The 26,991-nt window shown below is 46.4% G+C and overlaps 1 protein-coding gene across 9 annotated transcripts in view; it reads left to right on the top strand.

The window, feature by feature from the left end:
• Positions 1 to 26,991, top strand: part of GLI2 (GLI family zinc finger 2) — a 381,010-nt gene that overhangs the window by 340,088 nt on the left and 13,931 nt on the right. For all 9 annotated transcript variants that reach the window (XM_085584944.1, XM_085584946.1, XM_085584945.1 and 6 more), the window contains 8 exons: positions 1,077 to 1,279; positions 2,959 to 3,150; positions 12,074 to 12,275; positions 14,362 to 14,575; positions 16,128 to 16,241; positions 19,331 to 19,462; positions 23,039 to 23,188; positions 26,806 to 26,970. In XM_085584944.1, the coding sequence (XP_085441070.1) occupies positions 1,077 to 1,279; positions 2,959 to 3,150; positions 12,074 to 12,275; positions 14,362 to 14,575; positions 16,128 to 16,241; positions 19,331 to 19,462; positions 23,039 to 23,188; positions 26,806 to 26,970 (1,372 nt within the window). The remainder of the gene's footprint in view (positions 1 to 1,076; positions 1,280 to 2,958; positions 3,151 to 12,073; positions 12,276 to 14,361; positions 14,576 to 16,127; positions 16,242 to 19,330; positions 19,463 to 23,038; positions 23,189 to 26,805; positions 26,971 to 26,991) is intronic.

The following is a 26,991-nucleotide window of genomic DNA, read 5'->3' as shown; positions in this document are numbered from 1 at the left end:
GACAAATGCTGTCCCTGCTGTGACCTGTGTGTCAACGCCAGCTCTGCTTCCAGCAGTCTGTGAGTACAGAGAGAGCTAATACAAAGCAGATTTTGCTCTTTTGTTTTGCCTAATGACAGCTCTGCCTCCTTTGGTGTCTAGCTCAGATTTTCTGCATTTCAGGTCAGGGTGAGTAACTTTTTCTCCTTTGCACCCTCTGTGGTTTGTTTAAGAGGCTGGAGGGTACAGTAGGGCACGTGTCTGGGAGAAGTCTGTAAACTTTCTCTTCCATCCTTGTTCACCCTTCAAAAAACTGCTTAAGCACTGAAACACGCATGTGATGGTTTTTTGTTACCTGCTGAATCCCTCAGTATTTACTGACTTTATTCTCAGGTAGCACTTGGCCTGGGGAAGATCTGAGGGATTTAAGAGAGGTGGCCCCCAGAAAGCATGCTGTAAAACCTCTCATGAACTTTTGCCCTCTGAACCATACCACCAACCTGTCAAGGAGGTTTGTGCTGGCCATGATGGACGCAGGAGGTGGGGCTGCTGCGCCAGCACGGGCCAAGCCATGCAGGCTGGGCTGAGCAAAGCACAGCTCAAGATCACATGAGTTCTTCTTGCAATATTCCATCCTTGCACAGGCTGCCCTGTGTAGGGCTTTCTGCATATGGCAGTTCTAGACATCTGGATATCCAGGGGCAGTGAGGAGCTTGCAAACCCCAGGTTTGCCTCAAATGTCATTGTGTGGGCAGCCTCCCTGTGCAAGGAGATGGAGTGGGATCTCTAGCACCGGGTGTGTTCCATGCCTCCTCTGTACCCAGGCACTGCCTAAAGCAGCTCATGCCCCTTTCCTTAGCAGCCCAGCTGGGGTGAGCCATCTTGCACAAATACATATTTAGTGCAATAGCGGTGCATGTCCACAGGAAGCTTGGGAGCTTCAGACTCTGCATATGCCAAGAAGAGAAGATTGTCCCACTGTGTGGCTGAACTCCTCTCCTGTGGGCAAAGGCTGTGGGGCAGGAGAGAGAAGGGTGGCAAGCAGTTGCGCTGTTGGGTGGCTGTGACTGACGGCGTGTCTCTCTTCTCCTTCCCAGGCCTCCTCCTCTGAGCGGCAGCCCTGTCATCTCCGACATCTCCCTCATCCGCCTGTCTCCGCACCCTGCCGGGCCCGGCGAGTCGCCCTTCAGCCCCCCTCACCCCTACGTGGCACCCCACATGGAGCACTACCTCCGCTCCGTGCACAGCAGCCCCACGCTCTCCGTCATCTCTGCTGCCAGGGGCCTCAGTCCTGCCGACGGTAAGGCACTGTGCTACTGTGATTTTCTAGCTCACCAGGACTGAAATTCCCTAAAACCCGGGGATTTACAGCTGCAAAGACTCCACAGCTGCTCTCTGAAGTGGGAGAGCTGTCTCTTTTTCTTTTTGTTGTTTCTTTTTTTTCCCCTTTAACTACACATTTGTTTTGCATCATCGCACTGAGAAAGCAGAGCGTGAGAATAGCTATTACTGCTGGATCATATTATAAATATTTTGCTTAAAGTACGTTCCTTTCTGCAGCGCTCTTTCTCTCTTAGGAGCTTCCCTGTTCTTATGTCTCGACTGGGACCCAGCTTTCCCCAGAGAGGGTCACAGTTGTTCTGGCTGCCTGGCCTGGCTGAGACTGATGTTACAGAGGAGACAACACCAGCTGGGTTATCCCTGTTGGCTTTGTGTCTGGGGCCAGCGTGGCTGCTGAGTGAAGGCGAGGGGCCACATTTTCTTCCTCCTTACTCCTGAGCTGCCCTGCAGCAACCTTCAGGGAAGGAGAATATGTGGGGAGTTGGTGCTGGGTGCTGGCAGAGGTGATCATGCTCTCTGAGCCCTATCAGACCTCATGTTGGGGAGCTGGGGACAAAGATATCCAACAGGGAAAGGGGAAAATGCACAACACTGCTTTCACTAGGCAAGGTGTAAGTCATGCCTTACTTCATCAGGAGAGCTTCATTACACAGTTGCAGGTGGCTGGCTCAATGTCCAGGGAATAGCTGGGGACCTGGTCTCTGCATGCCCAGCAAACCCCAACATCCCTCAGCTCCCAAGCTGCTGCTGGGGCCAGCGGTCCTTCAACACTGCAAAGCAAACTGAACCAGAGAGCAACAAGGCCCCTGGATTAGTGTCTGGCAACATAAAACTGTCTTGTATGGCTAAAACAACATCACTATAGTGATGGGGACATGCATATGTCTTCTTCTTCCCTCCCCTTAAAACGTCACTGGAACTCTCAGGCCCCCGCCAGAGAGAGTCTCATGGCTTGTGTGTGTGTGTGTGTTCTGCTCTGTCCTCTCCGTCCAAAACCAGCTTCATTGTTTGCTGTGGAAGAAAGGCATTACATTTTGGGTTGCTTTTCTTTTCATCCTTTTCTTTTCTTTTTTTTCCCTTGTTTAAGGTGGTGGTAAATAAGTTAATGGGGCAAGCGGGTGGGGAGGCAAGTTTGAAAAATTACAGCTGGGAGAAAGTGAGTGTAATTGGCTTTGGCAGCCGAAATGGTTTTATGCTGCCAGACACTAAACCTAGTTCTATGCATTAGACCTTGGCTTTAATTTCCTCACGCTGCTATCGGGAACTGGGCTGCATTTGTCTTTCCTTCCTAATAGGCAGGGATGTTAATGCTGACAGGGTTACTGCTGTCGGCAGCCTGGGCCCTCTCCCCCCCTCCCAGGGGTGCTGGCTGCGTCCGAACGGGAGGATTATTAGAAGGGGGAACGAGAGATTGTTTATAAATTTGCGGAAATGGAGGAATGCAGAGGCCCCAGCCTGGTCTCCTTTGTCCACAGAAGCACGCCCAAGCGCACGTCACGCGCGCCCTTCGCGGAGCCGTGCGGCTGGGGCTGGCGGGGGGCGCGGGGGGAGCCGGGGCCGCCAGCGTCAGCTCCAAGGTCTAACACTGCAGTGGGAACCTTCTCCCCATGTTTCTCTCCTCGCCTGCGGCTCCAACAGTGGCTCATGAGCACCTGAAGGAACGAGGCCTCTTCGGGCTGCCACCGCCACCACCGGGAGCCAACCCTGCTGACTACTACCACCAAATGACGCTGATGGCCGGCCACCCAAACCCCTATGGGGACCTCCTCATGCAGGGCGGGGGAGCAGCCAGCACAGCCCACCTCCACGATTACCTCAGCCCTGTTGATGGTGAGTAGCAGCTTGGGTTCTTTCTGTCATGGCTAAAATTTTGGGATAGATGGATGGGACTGTCCTCCAGGCGGAGGTTGCTGAATGTGGTCACTCTGCCCTGCTGGAACTTTTGGGTGCTGCATTATAATTTATGGCTTAAAAGGTCACCTCCTTCCATAGATATATAAAATACACATAACCTAAAACAGATACATCCTGCTGTCTTAGGGAGGATGGCATGGCTGCAGCATGGGTAGGGAGATGGGCTGGTCCAGCAAGCTGGCCATTGCTGCTGTCCTGCTGCATTGACCATGGGTGACCAGAGTGTGCCTGGGGACAAACTACATCTCTAGCTCCTCATCCCACCCTGTGTTTTGCCTCCTTAGTGTCTGGGGTGAAGCTGGGCCATGTGCATGCAAAGCTGGACTAGGCACAGCAGACATCTCATCTTGGTTGGGACCTCTCGGGTCCACAAGGAGAGAAAATATCTGAATGGGGAGACACAGTGGAAAGAATAAAATAGTACTTTGAGCAAGGAAAATTAAAAAAGCAGGAATGTGGTATTTGTGATAGCATGTGTGTTATAAACCCAGAAAGCTTTATCTCCTGGCTGCATGAAGAAGAAATAGAATCATGTTAGGCACTGCAGTGCTGAGTCACCCCTGTGGCCTGACTGCTGCCCTGTGAAGAGCCTATCTGGAAGCATATATGAGGTCCAAAGGATTTTTAGAGCTGTTAGAAATGGCTTTCCTTTCACTTCATGCTACATCTTGCAAGAACTGGTTTTACAAATATTACAGAGGGCAGTTTGGGGATTATTTCTGCTGCAAGAAGGAAAAATCTCAGCTCAACTTTCAGATTCGGTGTCTGTTTCCTGGGATGTCTTTGGATTTGTCGGTGGACCATTACAATTTTTGCAGTGGAGATCTGCATCATTTCATTACCGCTTCAAAGTTTCTGTTGTTGAGCTTTTAAGATGAAAGACTTTGTGGTCTTGCTGCTTCATAAAGTGACTGGTTTAGAATGATAAAAGCTGTTCTGGCTTTTCAGTGATGGGAGTTTACAGATACTTCTAATGGAAAAACAGTTTCTCATCTATGGCTGCTGTGGAAGTTTTACCTGAATAGTCATTTTGTGCTGGTAATTCCTAGATTAATTTGGAACCTCGATACTGGTCTGAAAGAGAGAGAACAAGCTCCTTGGTACCATCCTGCCCTCTAACACCCAAAATACATCCCAGGCTTCTCTGCTACAAAGCAGCTGGTCAGTAAGACTGCTCTGTATTCTCTCCCAAGGGTTAATGCCTCTGGTTATAGCAGATGGGTGCAAACAAGCCCTGCCAAGTTCCCCTCGGGCTCATGAACAAGACTCCTTCCTCCTTGCCTCCTTATTAGTCCATCTCTGACCAGCAGTGCCTCACTGAAGTGCCAGATAAACAGCCAGTGAGGGAAGCAAACACAACTGTTTTCATGGTGGTACGAGCTGGCTCCCAGCACACCACGATGCTCATCCTCTGGTTTGCTGAAGATCAATCTTTATCTGAGGTACTGAGATACTCCCCTTGGCAGAAGACTCATACTGTTTGCCTTCTCCTGAAAACAGCTCTACGGTGAATCATGTATCAAAGGTCTCCGTTTCATGCAGCCAAGCTCATAACCATGATTCACTGCAGAGCCAGGGCTCACCAAGAATTTATTACAATCTTTTGAAAAAGTTTTGTTGGTGATTAACTGGAAAGCCTTTTCTGGGTCTTCATATGTTCTGCACGAGATGGAAATTTTCAAACATTATGAGAATGTGGCACAAGACACTACTTTTTAAGAATGTGTAAAGGACCACCAGTCCAGTACCAATCCATGTGCCTGGGTTTATCCATCACCCAGAGAAAAGAGAAAATGTACATTATTAAAGCAGAGAGTAAAATGGATAGCTCTGAAATGCTCAATGAGGAGACAGTGTCTTCTTCTCTTTTTAGAAAGTTATTTCAAAAATTTAAATCAGCAGGGCCTAAGTAAATAGTTGAACAGATAATTTAATAAAGCATCCTCTTATGGTGTTTTTCTGAGACAAGAATATCAGTAGCATGCATAAACCCCCAGTGAGTCACCACCCCACTGCATCTGTCGTTCAGAGAGCCCTTTTCTTCCCAGGGAGCCTGGGAACATAGAAACTTTACAAGAATTAGTTTGCTGAAAATGCAGGTAGCTCTTGTTAAACCACATGCAGCACCATCATTCATCTGTGATAACACTGGCACCTGCAAAAAGAAAAGCAGGAGATAAGCATATATTAAATCTGGCCTATTCAGTGTCACGTCACTTCCAAAGATCTGCTGGTTGGTCCATGGGAGCTGTGGACACTGGCTATGGTGATTCTTCCACAGACACATACCTGTGCTTTTTTGGTTCCTGTAATTGAATTTCTCAGTGCTTTCATAGCTTTTTGTCAGTATTTTTCACTCCATCACATGTCTAAGGTCAGGAAAAGTAATAGGATATAAATGGCAGCTGGAGCTTGTTGGTGCCAACCCTTTGCCAGGCCTGCTGAATGTGCACATGGTGACTGAGCTGGGCTGCCCAGAGCTGCATCTCTGCTGAGTTTTCAGGGTACAGCTAGAAGAAGTTAAAGCAGTAAAGTAGACCAGATTTAAGTTTTATGTACCAAATTGCTGTGGTGTTAAGGCCAGTCCCAGTGGAGACTAAACAACCGTTCAGTTGCTTCTCCTGTGACATTTCCCCATCCAAACAGGGACTCAAAATCCAAGAGTGGAGTTTGAATCCAGGCTTAATCCTATTTTCTGGACAGCCTATAATTTCAAATCAAAAGTTAATCACTTTCCAATGTCACAGCATTGCTGATGGGGTACATCTGAGACTACCTACAGGTTCTATTCACCAGACCAAAACAATCTTTTGCATTTCTTTTTTAGAAGTAGTGCTACATGGTGGATTATTCCATGTGACAGAGTGGTTGTGCAAGAGCATCCCTGAGGCAGGAAAGACTGGTGGGGAACACAATGACCCTGGAGATGGCTACCACTTTCATGTTTAGTACTTCCAGCTGCTTTTTTCCCTAGGCACAGGACTTTCTGTGATTACCCTCAACCCTTCAGGAGGAGCCATTTTCTCTCAAGAGGAGTCTATCCACACTGACTCAATTCTGCTACTGTTCTAGCCCTGTACACCAGCAAATCTCAAAGTGCTGTACAAAGCAAAGACATTTCATCACTGGAGACCACAAAAGAAAAGGAGATCAGTGAGCAGAGTAGTGGCAGCTTTAGGAGCAAGAGCCAGATCTTTGGAATAATGCCAGGGTAGAAATTAGAGGTCATCTTCAAGTCCATCACTTTGCACAGCTTTAATAGTGTGATTTGGTTGTGCATGCTGAGTAAGGGAATGGGAAAAAAACATCTTGAGCACAAGTTAGGTCCAAGGTAGTCCCTCATGTCAGGACAGCTGTATAGATGTGTTTGTGCTACACTTACCAATAGCAGGGATGACCCTGCAGTGCTGTCATTGCATTTTGTCCAGTTCTAGAGCTAGAGGGGGGATCTCTACCCCGTATTTTGCTGCCTGGTGCCACAAATGGTGTCACAAATGTCTTGATTCACAATCAGCAGTTTAAGAGGGAAAAGGCTTTGTTCAGCACAGCATGGCCAGCAGCTGGCATAGTTGCCTGGGATGTGGGCAAATCACAAAGCGGGACTTTATTTCCCCAAATCAAACGGTGATTCAGCTTCACCAGCCTCTTTCAGTCAGTGTTGTTGGAGTCTTTCTCCTTGAAAGAAATTATTTAATAGCAAGCAGGGTAAGGAGCAGGGCTGGCAGTGCAGCTGGGTGGTGACTGCAGTCGGCAGGCACGTGGCCGGGAGAGGTGAGCTCAGGACTCTCTCCAGCAGGTTCATGTGGAGCAACTGCTCCATCAGGACAAAAGCAGAGAGCCAAGCCTCATGGGGACCTAGGAAGGAAGTGCTTCCCCTGGGGCTGGAGGGACAGCAGCCCTAGGTTTGCAGGCTGGATGTTCTGGATCACAGATGACTTCCCAACCAAGCCAGCTGTTGGCTTCTCTGGGCAGACGGCGCATCCTGTAGTCACTTCCTTAAAAACTCTCAAAGACCTATTTTTTTTGTTGTTTTCTTTGTCCCAGCATAGAATGGAAACTTGCTGAAATCTCAGAAAAGGTTCAGAGAATGGGAAACAATTTCCCACCCATTTCTAGCCAGCAGTGCTGTTTTCCTCCCCAGAAAAATATGTGCAGAAGAGAGAAAAAGTCCCAGAGCACCCCATAAGTGCTGCGTCTGGAATCCTGCTACACTCTGGTTTCTAAAGAATTCAATTTACATATGCAAGTTGGGTCGACTAAACAGTTACCTTGTGGATTGGGAGTAGAAGAATGCAGCCTTGTCTTTCAGCTAGGATTTGAGGGAAGCATTAGTATTCCTTGAACTGCAAAGTTGATCGGCCTGTGGAGAGAAGAAAGAAGGGTCCCAGGACAGTGTCTGGTGCCAGAACAAATGTCCAGCATCTGCTGCAGTCTGAAAAAGAGGTGTGTTGCCTCTGCAGAAGGAGAGAGGGGAATAAGGAACTGGTTACACAAAGAGTGTTTGTAGTTTATTGCCGCTTATCAGTTATGGGTCCATCCCGTGTTTTTATGGGGCTCTTGGTTTTCATATGATGATGGGAGTGGGGAGGATATTTCTGTACACTTTGGATGGAGTTTTCTTGGCAAATGGTGAGGAAGAGGGACCATTTTGATAACACAGTATTTATCCTGGGGCTTGGCCAGGGGATGGAGGGGAAGCAGTGGCTCTGGCCAGGTTTCAGTGAGGGGGGTAGGCAGGGTGTGAGCCATCTGCAGCCCATGTGCCTTACAGGCTTGTCTGTTAGGGAGCACATAGCCCTGATGGTCCTGGGCTGTCGTGATCACAGCCACATGTTTGTCTGTAAAGGGTTGCCTCAGATTTCCTTACTCTGAAGGAGCCTCGAAGGAGCTTCCCCTGAGTGTCTGGCATTTCTTTCAGGAGGGCTTTGCTGCCACTATTTCTAGTGTGACATAAGGTCTGAATTCTCTCTCCAGAAGAAAACATCTCTTGTAGAATCCCTCTGATAGCCCATGGCCACAGAAGTGGTCAGAGCAGGAAGCTCTGCTCTCATCTCCCAGACAAGTTCAGGGGTCTGATCCTGCCCTTGGGCATTGGGACCAGGCACCAGAGCTGGTCCACAAGCCACCACATGTAAGAGCTGACCATTTGGTTATTACTGGCCTGTTGTGGATTAATCTTAATTTGGGAGGTTTCTGAGCAACTGGTGGATGTGATAATTCATGGGTACCACAAGAAAGTGCCAAGGATACTCTTTCCTTCTAGCAAAGAAATCTGGACTTTCCTCCCAGCACTCTAACCTGTCTGGGGAACTTCGCCCAACATATTTTCCAAATATCAAAAAGTTCTTTAAACTAATCCTGTTCATTTTGAGAAGTAGGAATTTTTGAAAGGGGAGAGGAGGGAGGAGTCTTAGTGATAAATGTTCCCAAAGCTTTCCATCTGTGTGTCTGAAAAGTGTATCCTGCCTTTAGTTACTTCTCTGGGCACAGTCCCTGCTGAACAGTTGTGTGTTTTTCTTTTAGAACAACACTAGACCTCAGACAGCAGAGGACTTCACTTATATGCCCCAGTGGCTGTCAGCCTGTGTTTAGCACCTTGCTATGTACAGCTACACAAATGCTGACCACTGCTGCTCCCTGGTACCATTTAACATTAGTGCTCCATGTACTCAGATCCGGAGATTCAGATCACGCAAACTTTATTATTTAGAAAAGTCCCAGTGTTGTTAATCTGCTTTTAAATAATAATTTTGTAAAGATTCTCTCTTCCTAAATGCACTAGTGAGCGTTTCTTCTCGTGCCTAAATTTCTTTTCTGTTTCGCAGACGATTCTCTTCCCAGGCTCCTCGGGTAGGCTGTCATTAAGAAGAGAGGAATTGTTCATCCATAGCACGATTTTAGGTCACAGCTTTCTGTGGAAGCCTGCAAGACCTAAGAGGCTGTAGTGTAAAGCATGAGCCTAACCTATTGGATCTGCTATCAAACATTTCAAATAGCCCACAGTACTTGCAGGATCTAAATTAGAGAGGACACTAACACAATGCATATTACTGGTTTTGGGCTGGAGAATTCCCAGGAGAGCTTGATAATCTGACAGCTTTCCACAGAGTTACACATGGGGGAAAAATGACATATCTGTGTGCAGCAGGGAGGAGTGCCCACATCATCAGCACAGCTAAAACCCAGGTTTCTGTTGGACATCAGGTCTTCTTCCCTCTGCAAATTAATGTGAACCAATGGCTGATCCAGCACTGTGAGCATAAATCATGTGAAGGAAGAGCAAGAAATGAGTACAAGGCTTTTCTTTCTATTTAGTAATTTATCAAGGGAAGTGGCACATTAATAAACAGATCTCCCTTGAGATGTGGGAGTAACAGAGATAAATATGACTGTCAAATCTGGCCTGCTTCCTTATGTTAGAGAAGGAGGAGACTGTGGGAATGCAAATGCAGGAAACAATATCTGTATCTGGAAATACGCATATTATCTGTAGGACAGAAACCCTGACAACTCATCTGAGATGGGCCCCATCGCACTTGGTGCAGTATGTACACAATAAAATACAAGCCCTGTCTAAAGGAGCTCATCTAAATAGATGACACTGGGAAATAGGGACACAGAAAGAAGCAGCAACTTGCTCAAGGAGGTGTGGCTGAAGAGGACTGGGAAAAGTACCCAGATCTTCCCAGGTTGTGGTGCACGTATTGAATCATGATTCCTTATGGCCAGAGGAACATTATGATCTAGGCCAAATCAACCTTCATGTTGTTTGGTCTAAGGTTCTGGCAGGGCTCAGATTTCAGGAACCACATGGGAAGTTTAGGAAGTCTCCATTTCAGCCTTTTGGGCCAGCCTTTGCTGAGAGGAGTTCATTTGCACAATTTGGTTTTGTCCACAGTGCCTCTACAAAGTGGCTGCATCTTTTCTAGCTTCCAGGGAAGTGTCACACTAGAGTCTTTCAGCTGCAAGCATTTGGGAAGTTTGAGCCTAGTCCCTCAAAATTGTGGGACAGCTTTAACACTCACATGGTGTTTTTTATAGACTGCTGCCCTTTCTCTTTGCTGTCTGATCTTTCAGTTATGTTTTCTAGCATCTCTCTGCCCCCTGAGGCTGCACAATGTAGTTGTACAAAATATTATAAGAATGTGTTGAATGTATGTTGAATGTAAACAATCTGATTTTTAAGAGAAATTTCCTAGTATTGTCAGTTTTTCAGTAAAGGCATTGCATCTAGCCACTTTTGAAGCTGCTTAGGTGTAGAACAGAAGTCACAAGAGTGCTTGGTTCAAGTACCAGCTTAGCCTTGGATTTCCAGTGGCACATTGGAAAAGTAATTTATCTTATGCAGTGAGGGTCATTATGGGGTCTAAGAGGATGGTGATACTAAACCCCATAGATTACACAGCACCTGGGCATGGTAATGGCAGAGCCACTTTGGTGCACAGGCATGTCACGTGGAGGCTGGGATACTGCAACCCAGCCACTGGTCTCAGGGAAATGCTGACAGAGACTGCTGTGAGCCAACACAAATCAAGGAATTGTTTGATCACACCAGCAGGATACATCTTACCTCATTCTACACCCCATTCACCCTCTCACATACCAGTACTGTCATCAGGACAGAAAGTTCATGCTCTTACAAAGTGTCAGGCTTGTATTTAGTGATATGCAGCCAAAATCAGTGCCTTCAACCAGTTAGAGGAAAATGGCTCATACTGCCTGTCTGGGCAGTTCAGTGTTTTATTCACAGCATTTAATAGGATAAACCCATAGTATAGGATACGGGAAAAGTCAGGTGGTGATACGTTACTGTGCTGATCAAGGGAAGAAGCTGAAGCAGCTGAACCCTCCTGCACCCCTGGGTGGATGGCAGGGATTACCAGCCAGGACCCATTGCCAAGTGCTATATTTTATCCTCGGATTTTTTTTTTTTTTTAAATACACAATCCAAACATTGCTTGCTTTGGAAGGATGAGTTATTCCAGGCAGGCAGGGTTTGGATGTGGTGCCCTGGTACTGAGGAAAGTTGTGATACAGCCCATCTGCAGCTCCCATCCGTGCCACCCCAGAGAGCTGCAGGTGCGTCAGGCCTGGGCAGAGTTTCCTTTGGGTGAAGTCAGTCGTTCCAGTTTGCAGTGCCAAAACACTGAGGGGTGCCAAGCTTTTACAGTAGTAACCCATCATGTATTGCAGATCCATACATGAGCCTGGCAGGGTTGGAAATGACTTCATGCCTGAATGATTGACAATTGCTAATAGGTTCCAGGCACTGGCAGGTCCCCTCAGAGCGGGAGAGCTTGAACTTTGTGCCTGAGCTGCCAAATTGGTTTTCTTAAAACTCTTAATTTACTTTCAGGGTTTCTGGAGCCTCGCCTCCTTCATTAATTGGATGGTCAGCATTGTGCTCACACTCGTTTGGTTTCCGTTCCCCCCACACACAGGCACGCACTCACCGTTTGCAATGGTCGCCCAGCTTGGATGTGCAGCTCCCCTGGCCTGCTGCTCCTGACACCGAGGCAACATGGCTGTGCTCATGGAAACCTTGTAGACATCCTCCCTTTTTAGTTAATTTGGTGCCTATGAAAGGGGGTGATGGACAGGAGTCTGTACCCTGAGGACAGCAAAGCAAGCAGGCGTTCATGGTGCTGCCTGACCCCTGTGATTCAGCGCCCAGAAGAGAGGAAAGCTCCCATCAAAGGGCAGCTGGTCCCTGCACTGCTCCTGGCTCCTGAACATCCTGCAGCAGTCAGGAGCGCAGCAGTTCTCAGCACTTCCAGTTTGCCTGCAGGAAGGGAGCAGCCCACTGGTCTTGTCTGACAAAGCCTCTCTTTTCCTGCAGTGTCCCGGTTTTCGAGCCCGCGGGTGACTCCAAGATTAAGCCGGAAACGAGCCCTGTCTATCTCCCCGCTCTCTGATGCCAGCATTGATCTCCAGACAATGATCAGGACCTCCCCAAACTCTCTTGTGGCATATATCAACAACTCCAGAAGCAGCTCAGCAGCAAGTGGCTCCTATGGCCATTTATCTGCCGGGACAATCAGGTAAAGCTCTGGGATCAGCTCCATTCAGCTGAGGAACCACCCACACGAAAGAAGGGATGATCCTCCAGCAAGGGAGAGCTTCCCTTCCTTGCAGCCTCTGCTTTTGTTCATCAGGGTTGTGTAGCATAGTAAATCAAAGCCCCCATGTGGTTTTGCATGTGGAAGGGTATTTTGTGGCATTTGGGGTGGGGTTTCTTTGGCTGGATTTGGGTTATTAGCTACCACTTTTCCAGTAATTACAGTATGATCATGCCTCCCTGCAAGCAGAAACAGATAATAAATTTATCTCAAAAAAATGCTCATTGTGAGAAGTTTAGTTAAGAAACACTCTGATTTAAGAGATTGCCCCAAAGTACTCTCCAAATTACTGGCCCACATTCTTAGAAAAAATGTTGCCTGGGTGGATAGAACAGCCTAATTCTAAAAGCCTATTTAAACCAAATCTAAACCCTTGAGTAAAGTTTTGTTCAAATCTTAATTAAAAAGCACTTACATTAGGCAGCTGACTGTTGTCAATCCCTACTGTGATTGCTTCACCCAAGTTTCACAATGTTATTATTCTTTTTGTTACTTAACTGTTAAAAATGTAAGATCTAATTAACACTGATGTTGCAAAGCAAAGGGTTACAAAGATTATGTGTGCTTAAAACTTGTGGGGGAAAACAAATATGTTTTTAATAATAAGTGTAGCATTAATTATGTAAGTTACTTTATCCAGCAGCATAATTTAGAAATTGACTGTAAAATCAAACATAAGGCTGACATAAACAGATTGCAACTTCTTACCTGTTAATCATATTTTTTCTCATCTTTTTACCTGTTCTCATTAGCTGCACATACCTGTAGCATCTCAACTTAGATATTAAGAGTAATATCTGGTATTTTTAACCAATCAGTAGAGTTCAGGGACTGACCCAGTGGTCAGCTTTCAGCCTCTTAGGGAATAATCAACTAATAATAAAGAATTTTAACCCCTTCTCAGTGTTCTAAAAATAGACCCTAAATGTTAGGATTTGTAAAATAGGTAACATATATAGCAGCATAACTGCCAGAAATTTCTTATGAAAATACTTTTTTGTTATTATTTTAACAGCATCTTAGAGGCAGGAATGAAATACTTTCTCCAAAAGCAAAATTGGTTATTAAATGTGTTTCTAATGATGGCTGTATTCTCTGAGCACTCACACCTTGGGCAGTTTTAGTGGTGTGAGAGAAGATACCATGAGGGTAAAGGTTCAGGGCAGCCACTTCTTGAAGATAGCAAATAATCAGGTTAGGGCCTGTCTATGGTTCATGCATCACACATCTAGAGTTAGCACAGAGCATCTTCTGTGCTTCTCTCTCTCTGCCCAGTGGTCTTGCCCCTGGGAGTGAACCCCTTTTTTCCAAAAGCAGAACTTTATTTTACTGCTCTCCAGTGCTACATCCTGTCCCGGACCTGTTGCCACAGTTATTGCGCAAGCAGCCAGGGCGGGTGGTGTTCTGGTCACTGCTGACCTAGATTGGAGATGAACCAGTGACCTACATAGGAATGGTGACATGCTTCAGCAGTCCCCTGAGCCAGCACTCCCCTCACCTGAAGTCAGAGGAAACTGCATGGTTTTGGACTATGTTAAGTGCATACTTATTCATCCTTGCTGTAATCTGTGCCAGGTGAGCCAGGTGATGCTTGTTTTTCATATTCAAGTTAGCATAACCCCAAAGCTGCAAGTTTGCAAAAGAGGTCTGCCTGGGGAAACCCAGGAGCCTTAGGGGCTGCAAAGCCAGATTTGCCCAAGTCCCATACTCTTACGAACTCCCAAGAGCTTTTGTTGGGTTTTTTTACATAGGAAGCAAAGAAATCACGATCAGTCTAATCTTGGGTCAAAATGATTCACAAGTTTGCTGAGGCACATGCACTTCAAATCATGACTTTGCAGTAAAGCAGGTAGTCAAGCTTATCCTTATGCATTGAAGGCAACTATCTGGGCATTGCAGCCTGGTTCCTGGAGTCTCCAAGAATCCAAACTTCAATCAGTGACTGGCTAATATGATAAGTATTGTTTAAAATAACTTCTCATCATTTCTCTTTCTCCTGTTGCTGCAGTCCAGCATTCAGCTTCCCCCACCCGCTTAACCCCGTGACATACCAGCAGATCCTGACGCAGCAAAGAGGCCTGAGCTCAGCCTTTGGACACACTCCTCCCCTGATCCAGCCATCCCCAACCTTCCCCACACGGCAGCATATGGCTGTCATCTCCGTGAACCCATCACCAGCACAGAGCAGCAGCAACAGCAACTGCATCTCCGACTCCAGCCAGGTAGGGACAGCCATGCTGCATGGCACACATGGGAACGGAGGCACATTCTCCGTGAGATGTGGGCTTTCCTTCATGGTGGTTGTGGGAGTCTTAACAATTCTCTTTTTTACTCACTCTGTCCCTTTATGTTGCTTTTTCCTTTTCCTGGGACATGTTTCTGAATTAGTCACAGACAAATTTTGCACCCATCTACCTTCCTTACACCTACCCTTGCTGAAACCAAAGGCCTTGGTCAATCCAAGTATTGAAAACAATATGTAAGGTCATCCCAGGCAGGAAATCTCCTTGAACATGCTATGTTCTATGAAGTTGAGGGAAAGCAGTTGCTTTAGTGTTTTGCAAAATAAGCACCTGTGAACCAAGCTTCTTTGGGACCTTCACCAATCCCTCCTTCCTTTAGTACTCATGTGAACCATGATGATGGTCTTAATCATTAATGTGTAAGTGCATTCTGTGTAGGACCTCTTCACATTTTACTTGCTGTTCCTTCTTTTTCAGTAGATTTTCTCTCAATGTGTCCCTGCTGTTGATTTTTACTACTAAATTTTATAAAACCAGGGGCCAAATTTTGAAAACTGAATGAGATCCCACACCTTAAATGCATCCTTACTAATACCTGTGAGCACACAAGCACATATATGTGTGCACAAGCCCTCTACATGCACTGGGTTAGTGAATATGCCTAGCACATTCTTAATCATTTTTTCTTTTCCACATACATTCCTTCCAAGTCTAAACTGCAGTTGCTATTCTCCCCAGAGACTTATTTCACCATATGTCACACCCATTTCACATCGTTTTAGTAGCATCATACTGAACTTTTAAGACTGGTTTATTGTTTTAGGGTTTCTCATGGCTGCTGCACTACAAACTCTGTTTGTTATTGCAGACATTTGATTGATTGGTTTTGTTTTCTCCTTACAAACTGGCTACCAAAATAGTGTGGCTAGAAAGAGTCCTGTCTCTGTTTAAAAATTTGTAGGATCAATCTTGAGCAATTAGCAAGAGTATTTAAAATGTTCATGTTCCAATTTTGTGCACATACAATGGGATTTTTTTTTCTCCTGAAGTTTTTCTTATTTTTTTAAGAGCTCAGCAAATTACACACATAGTCTTTCATGGACACAGCATGCCAGAGCCCTCACATATAACCAGAGCCCCCTGCTTCCCCCAGGAATTCATTTTCTCTACAAATCATTTCATTACATTGAGAAATAAAACTGGCTTGGGTGGGGGTTGTATAAGGCTTTGATGGCTATGCCATGGACTGGTTTGCTCTGAAACAGAGCAGCAGTGGAAAGGCCAAGCTTGCCAGCAAGCCTGCAGAAGTTGGGGCTGCCCTTGATTCTTCTTCCCTCTCTCCCATCCCTCTGCTTTGCACAAACCCACATGAGCTGGTTTTCCTGTGAACCCCAGGCCAATCCTGCTGTCCCCTGCCACTCCTGAAGCTCAACCTTGACTAATTTTAAAGTTAGTTTTTAATGAGGAAGTGAACTCTGTCTGTCTGTCATCCCAAACCCAGCGCCATTTCTTGCCTGGTTTTCTTTCCTAGAGCAAGCAGAGCAGTGAGTCGGCCGTGAGCAGCACCGTCAATCCAGTAATTAACAAACGCAGCAAAGTCAAGACTGAAGTTGAGGGCTTGCCCCCAGTGTCCCCAAACACACAGGTAACCTCCCTGCTGTGAGCCATGTTGTGGGGTTGAGGCGGTGAGCTGAGTCTCATCTTTGGGAATGATCCTCTTGGCATCAACTGTAGCTGGGAATAAGGCAGCAAAATCTGCCAGGCAGGCACATTTGTGCTCTCTTGGAGCACAAAGCCCAGGAAGGGACGGGGAAGAGCTGCCGTGACTGAGTGAAGTATTCCATGGGTATTTGGGACTCAGCTTGCTGTTGCTGTGCTTGAATAGAGAAAAAAAAAAAAAAAAAGAGGAGAGAGCAAATATATCAAGTGTAATAATGTAAAAATGATGTCTGAATTTTCTGTGCTGCAAAGCAAGCAGCATTAGTCTTAGAACAAACATAGATTATGAGGGAAACTTGCATGTAGGTAGAAAGCTTGCAAAAAAAGGATGACTTCTTGATTCAACAAGGAATTGCTCCTAGAAACATCCTTTACACTGGTGACACAACATTTGACACCAAGAAGGGCCCAGAGGCCTTTGCTTTCTTTCTGGAGCCCTGTGATTGCAAACTGCTTAATGGCTGACAGTATCCATCTGACCGTCCTTTATCACAACTGTAAACTATCAGGAGTGCTCTGGGCACTTCATTTTCATGAAATATTAAGCTGTGTTATTGTCAAGCGAATGGAAGAGTTGATGACAAATTTCTCCTTCTGCCCTGGTTCAGGAGCAGGTCTCAGCATGATGCATGGGGACAGCAACGTGTGCAGTCATCAGGGGGCTGGTAAAATTGATGAAGATAGCATATCAGGGAAAGATAAACATGCTGTAGTCAGCACGATTAGGGCAAAGAGGCACCTCTCTGGAGCTTTGAGTTTAGGAGTGCATCTACACACTGCTGCAAAATCACATGCCCTGAAAAACCAATCTGGCCACTGCCTGGGCTAATAGGGCAATGTGTTTATTTCTTGCAGTAAATGAAAAAACATTTGAAAGCCATCAGTTGCTTTCTCAAAGCATGTGTTAGTGGAGGAGCTACGGGACAGACAGCTGCTTGCTCAACAGCCGCCATCCTCCGTGCGCTGCTCCATGCGAAGCCGTGCGCGCCCAGCTTGGGAGTGCTTGGACAGCACCAGCCTGGCTCACCCCTGCAGCCCTGCTCCAGGGGTTTTATCCACTGGGTCTTAAAAACACTGAAATTGGCACTGAATGGAGAGGGGGAGTGGTTTAAAGTACTGCAATGAGATTTTATTAGAATAGCACGGTGAAATTAGGAGTAGGAAAATGCACACTGATCATCTAATAGTTCTTAATGAGGCGCTATGTGAAGTAATTCCCCAAGAGAAATGTCGGTTCCACATCTTGCAGTATTTCAATATTGACTGGGAAATTACTAGAAGGTACCTTATAAAAGACAGCCTGTTCTTGGCAAAGAGAACAAATTAAAAAACTGAATATAGTGGGTGTCTCCTTTGGTCTAAGCAAGAAGAATTAATTAAATTTAGAAATTCCTTTTCTGCAGGAGACTGTGCTGAAAATTTGTGTTATAGTCAGTTAGTAAATGACTGATCCACTTTTTGTTGACTATGAAGTTCATCTATTCCCAAAAACGTGTATGTTTTGTTTTGGAAATGCTGCATTTGAAACACCTCATGTGAGTTGTGATTTGGGTGTTTGCAATCCTTGGCAAGACAGTATCTCCCATGATGGTTTGTGCTGTAAAAATACAATCAGACAAGATTTGTGGGACACAGTGAAGTCCCAGGCATGAGGGACCTGAGTTACTGAACTTCTGCAGTGCCACAAGAGAGCTCCAGTACAGATTCAGACTAGCATTGAACTAGCTAGAAATGAAACAAGTCAGTCCTTTTCAACAAATAGAAATTGTTACAGTTCCATTTCTCTAACAGAAAGTATAAAATTTTTGTCTAAGTAAGATTTTTAGTAGAAAATTACAGTTGTCCAGGAACCACACTTTGCACAGAGACAAATACTAAAAAAAAAATAGTGTTTAAAGCTCAACCAAACAAGAATTGCAGGAAAAAGAAGCTGCTGTTTGAACTTTCTCAGACTGTTGCTCTGGGCTCTGGTATAGTTTGAATCTCCAGAAGTCTTTCTGTAAATTACTACAGTTTGCTGTCCCAAGAGCCACCTTGCAATATCTTTTTTTTTTTTAAATAAGAGCTAATTAAAACAAATCTCTTCTGTCTGAAGTGTCCTGGAGGCAGGATGCTTTGTGCTAGGCAGCAGTAGTATCTGGGAGGAAGGGGGTCAAAACCTGCAGGGTTTTGTCTTGCTAGATTCCCAAGCCAGTTCTGGGTGCTGATGGCTTTGTCTGTAGTGCAGGTATCTGATGCATGCAGGACAGTTGTCCTTACTCAGATTTATACTAATTATCTTGTATGTTACACTATTGTGTAGCTGCCCATGCTTTAATCCTAGCAGCCGTAAGAAAAATCTTCTGTGCTTCATTTAGCACTGAGGAGCTGGCTAGACAGAGAAGTTAAGGAGAGAGCTCACAGTGTACCCAGCATAAAAGTAACTCATAAATGAGTCCAGAGTCCCAGGAGCTCTGTTCTGCAACCTACTCTTCACTGGGTCTTGCTCAAGCTTTCCAAACTCCCCTCTCAGATAAGTGCTTTGAGAGCTCATCACTTCATCCCTGTGGACCATCCTGCAGGCATAAATCTTTGGGTTAGGTATCATTTTCTCATCTACTGAGAGATGCAGGAAACAGGAATCCCCTGCCCAGCCCATGTCAGGTGAGTGGGCTCTGGCCTCTGACTGCCCTGTGATTTCTTTATGCTCATGTTTCTCCACGCCCCCAGCAAATAACACAACCAAAGGTCAGGAGTCAGCTCTTTCCTTTTTTCAGTTTTTCCTGGGACTGCCCACAACTCAGCTAAATCCAGGCACTGCTTCAACAGTGGCTTTGAGGTGTTTCATGTTTTGTCATCAACTCTGATACACTTCTGCCAAAACCCTGTAGCTCCTTATTTCACAGTAATCATGGATGTTAGGTAGCCACAAGAAGCATGGTTTTGTGATCAGTTGATACTTGCCCTGTAATCTATGAGTGATGGAGGAATTCAGATGAAAGTTCACCTTATACAATGCACCGTTATGTGTTGCAGGAGCATCTGACAGACCTGAAAGAAGATCTTGATAAGGATGAATGTAAACAGGAGCCTGAGGTTATTTATGAGACTAACTGCCACTGGGAAGGGTGCACAAAGGAATATGACACTCAGGAGCAGCTCGTCCATGTGAGTAATGGTTGGGAGGAAACCCCAGCGATAAATTTGGGTTTCTGTGCACTTGTCCTCATTTTTTATCACTAGCTGCTGTACAGCCAGAGCTTACCCTGGGAGCTACTAAAGGTGCAAATCAGAGATACGGTGTGTAAACACTGCCAAAGCAGGTCGCTGCTCCCCAAGGAGTTCAGCTGAAAGAAGCCTCTCATAGATTATGTGATATTGCTCCCTTCTCAGCTGCTGAGGCTGCACTTTCAGTCTCCCTGGTGCATGGCCCAATGACAGAAGGCTCAGTGCAGAAGACTGGATCAGAAAATGGGGAAGGGGGCTGAGCCCTTCTCTCTTCACTGGCCATATTCACTGAGCCTTCCCACAGAGCTACACCAACTATGGGTCAGGGATCATCCATGCTGTCCTCAGTCTTAGTCCAGGCTGGGAAAGCTTCTAATGCTGCTGTTAGTGAGCTGTAGAGCCATATCACTTAGAGGCTGTTGACCTGCTCAGCTCATCCCTCCCAGAGAAACAGAGCACTTTCAGAGTTTGGAGATATGCTCCATGTCTGAAATACAGAAAGTGGGTTGATTTTCTAAAACTTGTGCAACAGGGCTTCCATAATCACAGTGATGTTCCCAAACCAGTGTCAAAACTGCTCTCTGAAGGATCCCCAAACCAGGTCATTAATCAGATTTTCAGTTCTAATTAATTCCAAGAACCTTTTGTGTGCTTTGCTTCATCTGCATATCCACCATTTGGTTTCCTTTGGCTTCTGGGGTCAACAAATTCCTCATCCTCAGGGAAGTGTCTGTGAAATTGGACCTGATCTGTGTCTAAGCCCCATCTTGCTCCCAGCCCAGCACTCTCCCAGTCCTTATTTTGAATCTGTGGTGTGAGTCCCATTGCTTTGAAGCCAGCCTGTATCTTCTGGGAATTCACCAGCCCAGCAATCCTGATGCTTGCAGCAGAATTTTGGATTAAGCACATTTTGCAACAGGAGCAGCTACCTTTCCCTTTAGCTGCTTGCCTCAAACAGGCTCCCAGCATGCCAGGGGCCACCCATGTGCAACTCACATGTAGACCCCTTCCTGAGGGCTTGTGTCTGTTTTCACCATTTTTTATATATTTTCATTTTGGATATGCTCCCAAATTGGCATCAGTCACCATTTGCCCAAGTTCTGCACACAAACATTGTGCAGAGGGACTACACTCTAAATTATAATTTTGGGCACACACTCTTCTTCCATCTAAGGCTAGTGCCTGCCTGTCTCTGCCACTGGTTCAGTGCATCAAGTCCTTGAGTACAGACAGATTTGGAAACGGTTTTCAAGGCTAGTTGAGTGATAAGGTGTTTAATGGTTTAATGGCACATTGCATGCTATAGGGCATTGTTTTTTTTGGGTTAAACCACAGCATGCCTGTCAGATGGGCTGGGCTCACATTTGTCCAGCAGTTTTTGTGTGTTTCCTTCTCAGATGTATGAAAAACTAACTCTGCCCAGAGCAAAGTGCAGAGCACCAGGAAGCTCAGCACAATTTATTCCCAGGAAAAAAAACAACAAAAATAAACAAAGAAAAATGTTTGATGAAATATTACAGGATTTTCCTAAATTTGGAACGTTACAAAAATTGAGTTTTCTGTACTGTGATTGCTAGCAACATAGGGTTGTGGACTTGGGATGCCCAAAATACACATGCAAATGAAATACAGATGTCATGGGCCAGCTTCTGAGAAGGTGCCATCTTGCAATGCATGGAAAAACTCCAGTTTGTGTGCAGAACAAAGTACCTGGGTGAGCAGAGTCTGTTGCTCACACACAGTTGTGCTTGTGGGAGAAGTGCATGTCAACAAGGAGCAGCAGCAGTGATGACATATTTTTTCCAAGCACCACTGCTGCTTCCAACCTCAAAGGTCACACTGAAATTGAGAGAAGCCCAAGCAAAGCTTTCGGCCAGGTAGGGGCTAAGGAGCTGTAGCTGAAGGGGGGTGAGCTGTGCAACTCCTCCTAAAGCAAGTGATGGGAAGCAGATGTTGCCTAGACAGGGAGTGAATAGTCTTGAATTGGGGGCTACAGTTCCCCTCCTTTAATGTTCTTACTCTGGCTCAAACAAGACCAAAAGAGTAAGCCTGTGCTCTTCCACACTCCCAACATTGCTGTGTGTAGTTGTGTTTGCAAGTTAGACTCCCACACAAACAGAGCCTGGAGATGTATCTCTTCAGTCTGCTCTGGACATGGTTTAGCATGTCCATGGGTCTCTGGGGAGGTTCATCAGATTTCCATCAGCTGAGGTTAAAATTTCACACTGATGCCACGTTGTAAAACCAGAACTGTAGGCAGCAGAACTCTAAACCCATACAAAGCCTCTCCCAAACCCAGGCTCTCCCAGCTCTCCCAGCACACAGCTTTGGCTCTCAGTGTTTATGTGTGGTGCCCAAGAGACCAGCTAAGCCCCAACATCTCCTCTTGTCCCTGGGTAGAACTGGGAACCCAGGCAGCAGGACCCCAACCCCAGGATTGGACTGCAGCACACAGAACACCGAGACTAGGTTCAGCTGGGACTGTGAGGGCTAATGAATCTGTTTTAATGTACTTTTGTGTCCTCATGCTGCCTCACTGCCCCAAGAGAGTCTCATCCCTAGCTGCAACATGTGTGCCTGGCCTTGGCCGGGGGATGAAGGCGGGGGCTGGAAAAGATTTCAGCACAAAAAAAGCCAAAACCCAAAACCAAAGTAGTTTATTTTAGGATTTCCTGTCAGTGAATGCCTTCTGAAAACACAGGAGCGAGGACAGGCATTATTTTTGGCAATGAGACCCCATCCAGAGAGACAAGGCCACCACGGGAACGGTGCTGCCGACGGGCTGGCCTCTGGCTCTGTTTATTTTTGGCAGGGCTTCATCTGCCCTGAGCTGGGGAAAAAATGGCCCTTCTCCATGCCAGGGTGGATGAAGGCACCATTCTGGGTCTGGCATTTCAACACTCCAGCACATAATTTCGTGGGCCTGAGTAATTATCAGTAATTGAGCTCTCCCTGCTGCATAGCTCTTAGATGCTGTCATTTCCTGCCAGTCACCAGCTCTGGACAGCAGGTGAATGTCATGGGGCCAGCATATGGACTTAGATGCATAGGATCATTTAGGTTGGAAACTACCTTTAAGATTATTGAATTCAGCCAAGGTTTGTCTCCTGTCCATCATCCTCCAGCACCCCAGGAAGGGGTCTCAGGTGTGTAAATGCAGCACAGGAGGGTTCAGCACAAACAAAAACTACTCTGTCATCCCCATCAAGAGTGGCATCAAGCAGCTGGGGGCACACTGAGAGGGCTCCCTGCTCCCAAAAGCTCCCATTGCTTTTGCAAACCTCCCATTTCTAGCCTGCTTTATACTGAGTGTGCTGGGTGCTGCACACCTTTGCAGGACACACCAGACCACAGTGCTGGGTCCACGTCCCTGGTGTCACCTGTGCACCTGGCACCCAGGTGCTGCAGTGCCTGACAAGCACTGGGGAGGGAACATCTGTCTTTCGGAGCACCGTGCATGATCCCCTGGCATCAGCTGTTCCAGGAGTGACCTGATTTTCCTTTCTGTCCTACCAGCACATCAACAACGATCACATCCACGGGGAGAAGAAGGAGTTTGTGTGCCGCTGGCAGGACTGCACACGGGAGCAGAAGCCCTTCAAGGCTCAGTATATGTTGGTGGTGCACATGCGAAGGCACACGGGAGAGAAGCCACACAAGTGCACGGTGAGCTGGCAGGGACACATGGTGCATCTCACTTGGCATGTGGGACACCAGGCTGGGGTGGTCACAGAAATGTGATTGCAGATGTAGGCACGGCTTCAGGTAGGGCTCTACCAGTTAGCCACTGGCAGCAGCTCAGAGCCAGTCCAGCCCTCTGTGTCTGGGCTACAGCTGCTTGCAGGTTAGACCCTGGGGACAGGACAAGAGGTCAATGAGTGTGGTTGAGGTGTTAGTGGGCAAAACTGAATTTCCTTGGGAAGAACTATTTCAGAACTACCACAGACATCCAAAGCAACTCAGGACAAGTCACTTAAGGTGAAAATCCAGCCAATTTAGTTACATCCAAGAAAGAAATCCAGTAATGCCATTACTGGAGCTGCCTAACCCTGGTTGTGTCTAACCTGGCATCACCCACTACAGCTGCTGGGAATGCAAGATTCCCTCACGCACGGACCCAAGCATGCACACATGCCTCTTTCTAGCCTGGGAATCTAGGCCAACACCTCCTGCCTCTGCTCTCTTAATCTAGAGGCGAGGTTAAGCCATAGGCGCTTAAACCCCAAGAAGAGCTCAGTCCCCAGACCTTCTGCATACCAGTAGCACTGTGTCTAGGGTTAAACACTGCCTGAGGAAGAGTATGGGGTACTGTTTTATATCTCAGCCATTTGGGTGCAGGCTCACTGACCAAATGGGAGAGCTGGGCTCTCCTCCTCCTTAGCCTCAAGATATGAAATCCTATATGTGCCTCCACACTTGGTGGTGCCTCTCACCAAACTACTTGCAAATGTGGGGCAGCCAAGGATGCCTGATGCAAGGCACAAGAGGGAAACAAGGTTATGGAGTTCAGTGACTGTGGTCAGCTGATGGGAGAGGTGTTGACAATCTCCCTCCTCATATTCTCCAGCCTTTATTCCTCCTAAGGTCTTCTCCTCCCTGTCTTTTGATATCCTCTGCTCTCTGCCTTCTCCTCCTGATGGCATTTATACCTCCTCTGCAGTCAGCATTACACTGTTCCTCTCCTCGGGGTCTTGGGGATGAGTCTCTTCCTGCTTAGCAAAAGTCTGAGCCCTCCTCCCATATCTTCCTCCTCTTCTGTTCCATTAGCCAATTCCAGCCCTGCTTGCTCCCTGGCTCTGCCCCAGCTCTTGCTTACAAATATTAGGATATGTATGATTTGCCTGCTGCATGGCTCCTTTATCAATCTTCCAGCCTTGTGTTCATTTAATTTAGAGCATAAGCTCCCCTGGGGCATAGGGCCATGTCCTTTGTTTTAATCTTCTAAAGCACTTTGCCCAGTCTAGTGCTTTACCAATCTTCCTTAAAAGTATCAAGAAATATTGATTGTTGGTGCATACAAAGTGAGCACTGAGGGCAAGTCTAGCCTGCCCTTGTAGGCAGAGGGACTCAGGAGACAAAAACAGCAGTGGCTGAATCCTCTTTAGTGCTGTGGTTGAGTAGGAAAAAACACTGCTACACAATCTTGCCCTTTTCAGGCCTCAGTTTTGTCACACTGGGGGCAATGGCAAGGCTGTGTTTGAGTCTCAAGTCATCTTCTGCCTCCTGGACTGCAGACCCTCCATATGCAGTATGTTGCAGCAATTGTCCCCAAACTGGAGAAGCACCATTTTCTAGTTGTCTGGGATAATGGCAGTTCTGCAGACGGTGCCCTTCTGTGGTAAAGCATTCCTTGTCCAAGTCTGGCAGTGATTTTTCAAAGTAACATTGGTTTCAGACAAGAAGTTTGTGGTGTACATAAAGCTACAGATGAGCCCAACTGCAGCCTGGGATTTGGTCAAGGGTGATTTCAAGAGATGACAGCTAGAACTCCCACTGGCATAATCAAATCCACACGTAAGGGTGGGAAAAACTGCTTTGAACATGCACAGGCTGCTTTGCTGAGAAGCTTTTATTTGAAAATGTGGCCTTAGAACTTTTGCTCTTAATAACTGCATTTTTGTGTCAGTATCCAGCAAAACTAGAATGAACACATGAGTTGTCTCATGCTGAGTTCCTTTGTTTTCCAGCAAGAGGAATGATGTATTTCAATAACTGTAAGCGACTTGAGTTGTAAAGGATTGTTTGTACAGGGCAAAAGAAGAAAGAGATATACTGTGCTACCTCAGAGCTGTGGCATGTTCTGTGGGACAAGTGGACTAATGAAAGTTGTCTGAGGAAGAAAAACTGGATCCACCCTGTCCTAACAAAGCTGTGGAAAGAATCAGTTCTTGCAGGATGCTCCTACTTGTCCTTGAAGAGATATAAATATCTCAAGAGCAAAGCAGCTCTTCCCTATGTCCACCATCCCTATGCTAGACTTAAAGGGGATCTTAAGTAAGCAGCCTTTTCCAGCACAACAAAGTTGCATGGGATCAACCTGTACCTACAAGCTTCATGGGTTTCATGGGCTGCATGTTTGCCTCCCTCCCTGCAATCTGGCAGGTCCTGTGCATGTGGAGCACAAGGTGACAGGTGCACATGCCTTTGACCAAACCTTTGGATGTGTAGAACAACTCAACTGCCCGTGGGAAAATCAGACCTGGCCTGCTGTGGCTCCAGTTTCTTCACTGGCCAAGACTCAAACAGAGCAATGTGAAGTCTTGTCACAACTGGACTGAACTTGTAGATGTGTTTAAGTGATGTGAATACAACACATACATTACAGCAGCAGGGGCTGCTTGTTGGAATTTAAAGGGTGTTTTTTTGTATAAGAAGTACAGCCTGAGTTTTTCAATGCTCCCAGCTGAACAGGCAGTGCAACATTTAGTTAGAATTTGCAAGGGAGCCTTGCATTTCTTAAAACCTCCCGCTTGTTTTGTCAAAGAGCACTTTGGAGACTCATTGGTTGGAGGTGAAATCCTCCCATGCTGAGACGGGGCAGGTGCAGGGAGAAGCCTCCAGCCCAGCCAGAATGGAAGGTGGCAGGACTTGAATCACCCAAAGCCTCACCACATCTCCCAGGCTGCTCCTTCTCATTGTGTGGGCAGCTGGTTTCCTTCCAGGAGGAAGGTTCCTGGCCTGTTTTGTCATCCAGAAATCCATCTGTCTTCAAGACTGAGAGTCTTGTTTTTTAAACTGGTAATGTCAGACAGCCTGACCACAGCATCCTCCAAGAGCAAACCCAGGCTGTAATTTGGGAAACTTTAAAGCTTGCTAGATTTCTGGTTTTGTGTGTTAGGGAGCTGTCTGCTCTTTCCAGTGTTGGTGCTAGTGAAGTTGCAAGGCTGGTCAGACTGTGGAGAAGCTGTCAGTTCCCTGGGTGGGAAGGAGGGGGCCCCTGTTTCTGAGTGCTTTAGATGCAGAGGGGTGGCAGGAGGGGCTAGGAGAGCTCTGGGAGGACTGGAGTGGTGTTAGGTCTGCTGGAAAAAAAGAGTCACTTGTTGAAATGTCAGGTGGGTACTCAACAAGGAGTAGCACCTCAAATATGACTCACTGCTGAAACTCTCAACTTACCTAGGGAAGCAAATTCTCCCAACAAAGTGGATGTTGTTCCCTAAAACACAAGCCCTTTAAAAAGAAGAAAAAAAAGAAAGAATGGGAAACAGATTGGAAGGGTTTAGGCAGGGGGAAAATCAAATTTTTCTGGTTAATTAATCACTCCTCATGTGGTTTTTTTATTTTAGTTTGAGGGTTGTTCCAAAGCCTATTCCCGCCTGGAGAACTTAAAGACACACCTGAGGTCCCACACTGGAGAAAAACCTTATGTCTGTGAACACGAAGGCTGCAATAAAGCCTTTTCCAATGCCTCGGACAGAGCCAAGCACCAGAACAGGACACATTCCAATGAGGTAAGCCTGGGCTCACCACAG

This window comes from Lonchura striata, chromosome 7 (assembly GCF_050655825.1).
Source record: "Lonchura striata isolate lonStrDom1 chromosome 7, ASM5065582v1, whole genome shotgun sequence".
NCBI classification, from domain to species: domain Eukaryota; kingdom Metazoa; phylum Chordata; class Aves; order Passeriformes; family Estrildidae; genus Lonchura; species Lonchura striata.
This window is presented reverse-complemented; position numbering and strand designations above follow the sequence as displayed.